Source organism: Bombyx mori, chromosome 14, assembly GCF_030269925.1.
Source record: "Bombyx mori chromosome 14, ASM3026992v2".
Lineage (NCBI taxonomy): Eukaryota > Metazoa > Arthropoda > Insecta > Lepidoptera > Bombycidae > Bombyx > Bombyx mori.
The window spans coordinates 2810089-2820670 of NC_085120.1; the positions used below are offsets into that span (position 1 = coordinate 2810089).

The 10582-nt window shown below is 37.6% G+C and overlaps 1 protein-coding gene across 1 annotated transcript; it reads right to left on the reverse strand.

Moving 5' to 3' along the window:
* Window positions 1–333: 333 nt before the first annotated feature.
* Window positions 334–1897, reverse strand: LOC101736304 (uncharacterized). The gene has a single exon (XM_038015514.2). The coding sequence runs from the start codon at window positions 1735–1737 to the stop codon at window positions 529–531; it is 1209 nt and encodes a 402-aa protein (XP_037871442.1). The 5' UTR covers window positions 1738–1897; the 3' UTR covers window positions 334–528.
* Window positions 1898–10582: the final 8685 nt, after the last annotated feature.

Consider the following 10582-nt stretch of genomic DNA (forward strand, 5'->3'; position numbering starts at 1 on the left):
TTGTACACTATTATGATTGTATTTTATACTTCTATAATCACAAATTTCGCCAAGACTACACTATAAAAAATATGAACAAACAATATTTAATCTATTCTCAATTTGACAACAGACGCCAAGAACAAAAGTTTGACAATAAATAGTATGCATGCGTGTGTGCGTCAAATACATGGTATGTAGTGTGTGTAATGTTTTCTTTATTGATTTAATGTATCTTTTATGCATTATTTAAAAAAAATATTAGCATTGTGCACTTCTTCTCTATATTCTCTATAAGTATGTAAAATTTCATACTCCTCCGTCCGCGCAATTTTCGTAAAAAGGGATACAAAGTTTTTGCTTCACGTATTAATATATAGATTTATATACTCTTTATTTATATACTCTTACAATTTATTTTTCATACACGTCCTTATAATCATTTCAATAAATAAATTACTTATTTAATTTTATTTAATCTTTCCACTATACATTTTCAAAACCCAATTCAAATTGAACTCAGACCCAAATAAGTCGCAGCACACAATGTTAACTTAACAATCCGGTCACTTCGAATGGTGGTAAATGTGGAATGACTTGCCTAAAGTGCTCCACCGTGCAGCAGAAGCAGATTCCCTCAGATTTTGTTCTAGGACTCCAAGTCAACCATGAAAATTGGGTGTTATTAGCGCATTGATCAGGGCAAAAGATCATCACGCTCTCTCTACTGACGGAACTGTAAAATGGATTGTTGATTCCGACAAATGCTGTACCGCGCTTAGAGCTCGGCTCGTATACGACTTTGTAGAAATATAGCGGTACCGGTATCAGCGGATTGTTGTTTACGTCGTCGTAAAGATGCACGTCCACCGTACTCCCAGAGCTGTTGAGTAGCTCCATCACGCCATGCGTGCCGGTGTAAATAACGGTGTCATAACCGGCTGCGTGGACGCGGTTCCTCAAATCCACTTCCAAAGTGTTCCAATTTCCGCTATTGAAACCATACCACTGCGGGGCGCAGTTGACATAATGAAAGGACGCTCTCTCCCCGAACGCGTATACGAAATCGGTTTTAGCTGCTAAATGTCCTCTAGACAGAAATGATTCGGCGGTAATGTAGTCATTGGCGGCGTGTCCGCCGACACGTTTTCTAACAGCAGCCTCTAAGCCTCTAGGCGAGAATAGTTTGAACACAGACAAGTGACGATACGCGTCGTCTTCAACGAAGTAGGGCCGTTCGACGTGTTGCTGGAACTGAGCGTTATAAGGCTTCTGCGTGTAAACAGAATAAAGGGGGGTGAGACGCCACTCGTCGAAGCAGGTTTCGTAAATTGGGTAGAAATCGTCGCGGACTGGGTAACCGACTTCAAAAATCTTGTTATTATTGTGACAGGTCCGATTCGTACGCTTGCTCATGTATACCGGGGGAATATCACACGAGAAAAATAAGAAGCTGGAGGGCGCTGTGATCCAATCGTTGTTCGTAAACGTATCACCGCCCTGGCACGTGACCGTCGCAACTTCAAAATGCTTGTTCGCGTTTGGATGCCTCACTCTCGACTCTCCGCAGCTTAAAGTCAGAGTTTCCCCATTGTCTATTTCAACGTTTCCGTATTTGTCTGTGGGCTCTAGGAGCCTGCCATTGCGAATAATTACAGGCAGAGGCTGGCCGAAGTCTCGTCTTGAATTCAAAATGCATCTTTGTCCAGGTTTTACGTTAAACACGCACAATATCATCATCAGATATTTTAGGATCATAATTTATTTATTTATTCATTGGTTGATTAGTATTTACTTATCTATATCTCGTTGGATACTTGAAGATTTTGTTATTTTAATCTAAATTTGTTTTTTATGCATTTGAAATTTTTTACGAGAATTTTTTTTGACGCATGTCATAAATGTCAATGTCAAAATGATGAAGGATTTACCATAGACCTTACTTCAATGGGATTTACATATTAAATTGGTAAATTGCATAGACCTTTAAACATACTTCAGTGGTAAATTGCAGTAAATTGATGTTTTTGGTTTAGTTTTTCAAACTTTTTTCAACTAGGTAGGTTGATAGACCTTGACTTCACTATTCGCCGTGCAATTAATCTAGTTTTAATATTTATCATATGGTATTTCTGAAATAAAGATTTGTTATTATTATTATACTATGTTTATTTGAAATCTTATTAATTATACAATTTTTTTTAAAAGGTATTAAAAATACATTTTTTTAAAAACACTAACTTTAAAAAAATAGATTGACGCTGATGGCGGTGGTCTCGCGGGCCAGGTTTATATATTTTATTAATTTGTCCTTTTCTTTTTCTTTTCTTCTTTTTTACCTTTTTTTACTCCTTTTACTCCTTTGGTTTCCTTCTTTTTCTTTTTATTTTTATTATTATATAAGACCTGAAGTTGGATTGATTGATTAGATTGACTACTTACTGATCTTAAAAATGTACGTGTCTAGTCTTGATAAGGCCACCGTTATACTTATTTTTTTAAGAGGCCATCACCAAACACTCACGCAGTGTACAATTATCATCACGTAGAGATTATTTTTCAAGTGATCGCAATTATATTTTTAAACACGTTTCATATTACTTGTATGAAGCCAAATTATTTTGCAAAAATAGATTGGTAGGCCTATTTTTATTTTTAAACGAATTTATTTTAACAAACGTGTAGTGTTCACGAATTCTCATAGTGGCTAGAAAGGCTAGTTAATTTGTCAGCGTTCAAGGTGTCAGACGTTTTTTTTTTCTAAAATGGTTTCTTCTGAATCAAGCAATCGGCAATCTAATTGAAATCCCAGTAGATAATTTTCCACAAGACATGACCAATTTCAAGAGCTTTTTTCTGGTCCGGGGGCTGAACCTCCTTCGAGGTCCCCGCGTCTAGGGAGCGCGCGGCTTATATCGAACTGGTCCGTGACTGCCAACCGCTGGCCCAAGGACGGCAAACCTGGTGTTAAGTGGTTACTGGAACCCATAGACATCTACAATGTAAATACCGCCACCCAGCATGAGATATTATTATGAGTTCTAAGGTCTCAGAATAGTTACAACAACTGCCCCATCCTTCAAATCGAAACGCATTACTGCTTCACGGCAGAAATAGGCAGGATGGTTGTACCTACCTGTGCGGACTCACAAGAGGTCCTACCACCAGTAATTACGCAAATTATAATTTTGTGGGTTTGATTTTTATTACACGATGCTATTCCTTCACCGTGGAAGTCAATCGTGAACATTTGTTGAGTACGTATTTCATTAGAAAAATTGGTACCCACCTGCGGGATTCGAAAACCGGTGCATTGCTACATACGAATGCACCGGACGTCTTATCCTTTAGGCCACGCCGACTTCAATGTGGAACGTTTTAAAGTAAATATATAAACGTACATATTTCCTCTCAAATTCCATTGGACACGTCTAATTTGTTATAAAATATTATTTTCATCGCTATTATGCTGACACGCTCGCGTAGTCTACAATACGCGAAGGTCACGGGAGAATTTGCTGAGAATGTGACAAAAATTCTGATGCACGTTACTAATTGTATAATAAATAAATGAATCATTATTACAAGTGCGATTATGGCATTCTCTCCCTCAACCTATTCGTGCTAGTTCCTCTCTAGAAGTTTTTAAGAGTCAAATGAAGAAATATTTCCTGTCACTTTAATTTTTTTAAATTTCAATAGCTATTTATTATAATAAAAAGAACTAAATAATCCTAACCTAAAAGTACATGTTATTATAATAATAATAATAAAATAAATAATAAAAATCATTTATTGCCTTTCACATCACAGAAAATAAAATGAAATACAAATAAAATAAAAGAAAAGAAAAGAGAAAAAGGCAAAAGGAGGTGGCTCAGCTATTGCTGTTCAATGTTGATAAATCGAACAGCGCTGATTTTCAGTCACCCCCGTTTCCCTTTGGTTCTTTACGGGAATGAAGGCTAATTACGTGTGTACATACCTAGAATATGGTATAAATTAGTAAAACTAGTAAATTATAAAAATTTCAGAAAAAAACAAAACAAAAATAAAATAAAATTATGAACACGAATACAAAACATAATAAGCACACAGTAATAACAATTATCAGCAACATGCTTCTTCAAAAAGTACAATACTTATTTTCAGCTGCAAGCGTCGTCATAAGTCACTTTTTTTTTTTTTTTTAAGAGCTATAATGATATTTGTTATAAAAAAAAGAACACAATATTCCTAACCTAAAAGTACATGCTATTATCCGCAACATGCTTCGTCAGATTACAAAAATAAAGTTATCAGCAACATGCTTCGTCAAAAAGTACAATACTTACTTTCAGCTGCAAGCGTCGTCAAAGTCATAAGTCATAAGTCACTTTAATTGTATTTAAGTTATTGTTTTATGTATTTTTATTTATAAGTATATGTATTTTGCATCTTATATTAGATATATTACGTATTTATTTGTGTCATAATGGTTGTGTTTTTTTTTTGAACCTTAATTTAACAGTCATGCTTTAATACCTTTTATATTGTACACTTTTCCCCTCCTATACCTACATCGTATTACTCTCTGCAAATGGTTTGCTTTAAGAAAACTCATGAATGAGTTGAGCTCGCCTTCGTACATAGTATTTAGACATTCTTTTAAATCTGTTTTTATTGTATTTTCTTTTTTGTGTACAATAAGTATAAATAAATAAACAAATACAATTTGGACCTTCAACTTTGCTGGTAAAATAAGAAGGAACTAGATATATTGTAATTATCGATCTCGGTAACGGAGAATATTATAAATCATTAAATATAATTTATAAACTAAATAAATAAAGGATAAGACGTCCGGTGCATTCGTACCGAGCGATGCGTGTGTGTGTTGTTCGAATACCGATTTATTTCAATGAAATACGCACTTAACAAAAATGTTCACGATTGACTTACACGGTGAAGGAATAACATAATAAAAATCAAACGTGTAAAGACTAGAATGCGGGCTTTTTATGGGCCTGCATGGGTAGTTTTTTTTTTATTGCCCTTGTAGGCAGACGAGCATACGGCCCACCTGATGGTGAGTGGTTACCGTCGCCCATGGACTTCAGCAATGACAGGGGTAAAGCCAAGCCGCTGCCTACAGCTTAATACTCTCCACAAGCCTCGTTTGAAGAAAGACATGTCATAGCGCTCGGGAAACACCGTGGAAGGGAGCTCATTCCATATCCGGATGGTACGTGGCAAAAAAGACCTCTGGAAACGCACTGTCGATGAACGCAGCGGTTCCAGATGATACCGTCAACCAACCTATTTCTGCCGCCAAGCAGTCATCCATATTGCTTTGAAGGGCGGGGTAGCCGTTGTGCTATAGAAATAAGTCTTTGAACTCATGTCTGAGATATTTATGTTGGTGATGTCTATTGACTCCTACGTAATACCAGGTAACTACTTATTAAAGGTTGAGCAGTGAGATCTTCGCCAGTCTAAGCATTAAGAAAAATAGATGTCAGATCTTTACTGGTGGTAGGACCTCTTGTGAGTCCGCACGGGTAGGTACCAACACCCCGCCTATTTTTGCCGTGAAGCAGTAATGCGTTTCGGTTTGAAGGTTGAGGCGGCCGTTGTAACTATACTGAGACCTTAGAAATTATATCTCTAGATGCGTGGCGTATTTACGTTGTAGATGTCTATGGGTTCCAGTAACCACTTAACACCAGGTAGACTGTGAGCTCGTCCACCCATCTAAGCAATAAAAAAAAAGATCAAGAGCCTATATATCCACCAGCAATAGCACTCCAAGGTAATGACGACCATGACCGTGAAAATCCACCGACATCCAAATAGCACATATAAGAGAAACGACTTGAGGACTCCCTGGCTGCGATCACCGCATCACGGAGCGCAATTAGTGAATCTGTTCAAACATCATTAGTAAAATACGGCTACCAGACCAGTCGGACACAGTGCAGATTGAATCGAAGCTCGTATGTGTCGCAGTTTCTCTGTGACTCAGACCTATATGAGAGCGACGGGAACACGGACGTGTTGGTTTTTAATAACCGTAACAAATATAATTATAATAAATGTTTATATTCATAACACTCTTTGTCCGAGAGCTCTGTAAACAATCACACGTGGATTAACAAGCACAATGACGAACAAATTTGTAAGTAATTTTATAAATATTAATTTACTAGCTTTTGCCCGCGACTCCGTCCGCGTGGTATAGTTATTTTGGCTAAATTTTACCAAACTTCATTTACGTAGAAAGTGAAAATATTTTTGAATTATATAATGTTAAGGAGTGTTAAGGAATGTTAAGGAATTTTAAGTGTTAAATGCTGGGAGTCCTCAACAGAGCGAAGAGGTACTTCACGCGTGGACAAAGACTTTTGCTTTATAAAGCACAAGTCCGGCCTCGCGTGAAGTGCTGCTCCCATCTCTGGGCCGGTGCTCCCAAATACCAGCTTCTTCCATTTGACTCCATACAGAGGAGGACCGTTCGGATTGTCGATAATCCCATTCTCACGGATCGTTTGGAACCTCTGGGTCTGCGGAGGGACTTCGGTTCCCTCTGTGTTTTGTACCATGGGGAGTGCTCTGAGGAATTGTCATCATCGCACCGCCCGCCACCGGAGTAGAGTTCACCCATACTACCTGGAGCCACTGCGGTCATCCACAGTGCGTTTCCAGAGATCTTTTTTGCCACGTACCATCCGGCTTTGGAATGAGCTCCCCTCCACGGTGTTTCCCGAGCGCTATGACATGTTCTTCTTCAAACGAGGCTTGTGGAGAGTATTAAGCGGTAGGCAGCGGCTTGGCTCTGCCCCTGGCATTGCTGAAGTCCATGGGCGACGGTAACCACTCACCATCAGGTGGGCCGTATGCTCGTCTGCCTACAAGGGCAATAAAAAAAAGGTGCCATTTAAACCCCCATTTTGAAACATTCTTTATTGGTGCTCCACTTTTATTGGTCTTACCGTGATGTTACATGGTCTATAGCCATCCTCAATAAATGGGCTATCTAACACTGAAACAATTTTTCAAATCGGACCAGTAGTTCCTGAGATTAGCGCGTTCAAACAAACAAACTCGTCAGCTTTATAATATTAGTATAGATGTCACAGCTAATGGTTGTGAAACAAGAATACGTGGGCCATGAGACAGGAATTATGGTGATATCTGACCGTGCCGTCTTCAAATATGTCCTACCATCGATATTTACATAAACTTACTAAACTTTTACTAAAACTTACTAAACTTTTAACTGGTGGTAGGGTTCTGTGTAGAAGCCCGCCCGGGTTGGTACCACCGTCCTGTCTATTTCTGCCGCAAAACAGTAATACTGTGTTCCGGTCTGAAGGACAGGATAGCCGGTGTAACATACATAAGGCTGCCCATCCAGGCCAGGATAGGCAGCGCATCTGAGTCACTGATGTAGTTTGGATGTCTATGGGCGACGGTTATCATTTCCCATCAGATGAGCCGTAAGATCGTCTGCCTATCGAAAGCAATAAAAAAAAAAAAAAAACTTTGTGGTTTTGATTTTCGGTACCCGATGTTATTCGTTAATTCCGGTAGTGGTATTTTCTTAGAGAAATGTGAATTGCCAGTGGTATTTGAATTCTGGCTAGTCACGTCAATTGATCCGGTTACACCGGTTGCCTTATCCTTTAGGTCACGAGAGAACTAAATGTCAGAAGACCTATATAGATCAAATACCCAAATTCCACGCACAAAGATTCATCTAATCAAATTCAAGCTCACAAATTATTGAAAACGTATTTCATCGCGGTTTTGAGGCTTAGACGATGCCCGCCTGGGTATGTACCACTGTCCTGCCTGCTTTTGCCGCTATGACCTTTTTCCTACCTAATCGTTGTTAGCCTAAGGGACTATACCAATTACGCGCGGACCGGTAGGTGAGCTCACGGGGCTCAATCTGAGAGAACTTGCTAACACTAGCCCTGGCAAGAATAGTGCTTCGCTGAATCTACCACCGCGTCGGAATCACGACCCACTGAGAAGAGCCAGCAAGAAACTCAGTGGGCTGTGTCGATGGACTAGGTTGGAAAGCCTAAAAGCACCAATAAGACGTGCTTAAGACGACGTCGTCTGGGATGGTTATATAAATAAAAGCGGCCACGATAAGGGGGTTATCGTGTCGCTCGACATTTTTGAAGAATTCTTAATTCTTTATTGTACACACAGATAATACAATACAATAATTGCGAAAAATTATAAAATGGCGAGCTTAACAATTGAGTTATCTACCAGCTAACCGTTCTTAAAGAGGGAGAGCTTTACATAAATGGGTAGAAGAGTATAATCTAATCAATTTACTTATTGATACAATACACAATAACAATAATAATAATAATAAAACTAATACATAATATATCAGACTATTTACATACACAATCACACACATAAATAACATAAACATACACGTCCATATATAATGAAATACATAAAATAAAGACATATAAGTGATACTAAATCGATAGATAGAGTGCTCCTTTAATCCCTTCCTGAATACTTAAGCAGTCATAAATCCTAGTTTGAGAGGTGGGACAGTTCATATTTAACTTTTATATACGAAATTATAGACCTACTAGCTGTACCCGTCCGCTTCGCTGGGCATTTAAAATTAACATTATTATTTCTCGCCCCCACAAATATTCTCATCATTAACGCCCCCGCAACTGGTATAGGAAGTCTAACACTCATATAAATATTAGCCTATATATTAAGTACATGTATTTTCTCCATGGATACCAAGTTTCAAGTCAATCGGATGCATGGTTCAGTAGTTATAACGGAACATCCGTAATAACCACTGTAGTTTTATATATTAGTATAGATGTTTAATGATGGGACGAATATTTTTTTCTGTACTATTATAATAGGCAACGGTTTGACTGTGTCCCCTTTTATTTGTTTTTTTTGACTTGTTTTTTCCTTTATTGTAAATATTTTTATTTATTTAAAAAAAAAGAAAATATTTGAGAAAAAACAAAAAAAAAAGCTCGCTGAGTTTGTTTCGCCGGTACTTCTCAGGACTGAGGCTTTTTTTGGAACCGGTGGTAGAGTTAACATTGTTATTTGTATTTTGACATTCAACAAGTATGTCATACTGACATCTAAGTTGAAATAAATGATTTTGAATTTGAATTGAATTGAATTTGAATTGTCCAGGTGTGACGGTAACCACTCACCATCAGATGGACCGCCTGCTCATAGCTCTTCGTATGCAATAACAAAACTCAACACATATTTATAACGTTTTTATTTACTATTTCAGATTCTATTACTATTTTGGTTAACCATCATAGTATTACATGATTTCACAAATGCATTATGGATACCACAGATCCGGCAGAATACTATGAATACAAATAATGAATATGTTAATAACAATATGAACTCCCGAGAGCCGTCCGAAGATTACAGAACGTACAATTATTTGATTACTACTTATCTGTAAATTAGCACAGGGCACTGAACTAAGTGTGGAATTAAATTGATAGGTGGTCTGTAAACGTCAATATAATGTAACAATGTAAAGAATGATAAAAACATTGAACGTTTAATCTACTTTATATACCGGAACATTGATACATATTTTTTTTATGTAATGAAATCTACTTTTACGGTTTTAGTATCCCATTTTTGAATGTCATTATATCGAAAGGAAAGGCTATTTGGTTTAAGCAACATTTTGCAATTTTACAGGAGAACCATTTAAAGCTTAAGCTTTAAACATACTTCTTCGGCTATTTGAATGGAGTAAGCTTAATGGAATTTCAGCTAAAAACATCGAACTGTTGATGCTAATACCAAATAAAAGGCACCTTATAGCACATATCCTTTCACCCCTCGATACGTATTCAATTTGATTCACAGATTAATTAATTATGATTTGATTCAGTTATTTCGCACAGCATATAGACCATCACTACATAGTATAAAACAAAGTCGCTTTCTCTGTCCCTATATCTGTCCCATGTATGCTTAAATCTTTAAAACTACTCAACGGATTTTGATGCGGTTTTTTTAATAGATAAAGTGATGGAAGAGGAAGGATTATACGTATTATAACATCCATTACATAGTGGAGAAATCAATAATAAATTACAGTTTCCAAAGCGAAGCGAGGGCCGGTCGCTAGTAATAGATATTAGACGCATCACAAATTAGAGTTAACGCTACAAGTTAAGCTGCTAACAAGAACTCTGCGCAGACCATCGCTTTGGTTGAAAAAATTCGAACTGTATCGTCTTGCCCATTTTGTAAATACTGTGATACTGGTATGAAAGATGCCATCAACTGGATTGCTAACAACAACTGTAATAAAAGTATCAACACAATCAGTTGAACGACCCAAATGGATAGAATAAGTATACAGAAATGTTTTTTTAAGCTATTGCATAGCTTTTATCGCGGGCTTTGAGCGCGGCGACCGAATCAAGAAATTCCGTTACGAAAATAAAACCTAACACCCCCACTCCGCTTATCATGTAGCTCGCGTTCAACACATTCATACGTTGCGCTTGTGCAGTGTTTGTGAATAAGCGCGCGGCGTTACGTTGCACTGCATGCGCATCATGTA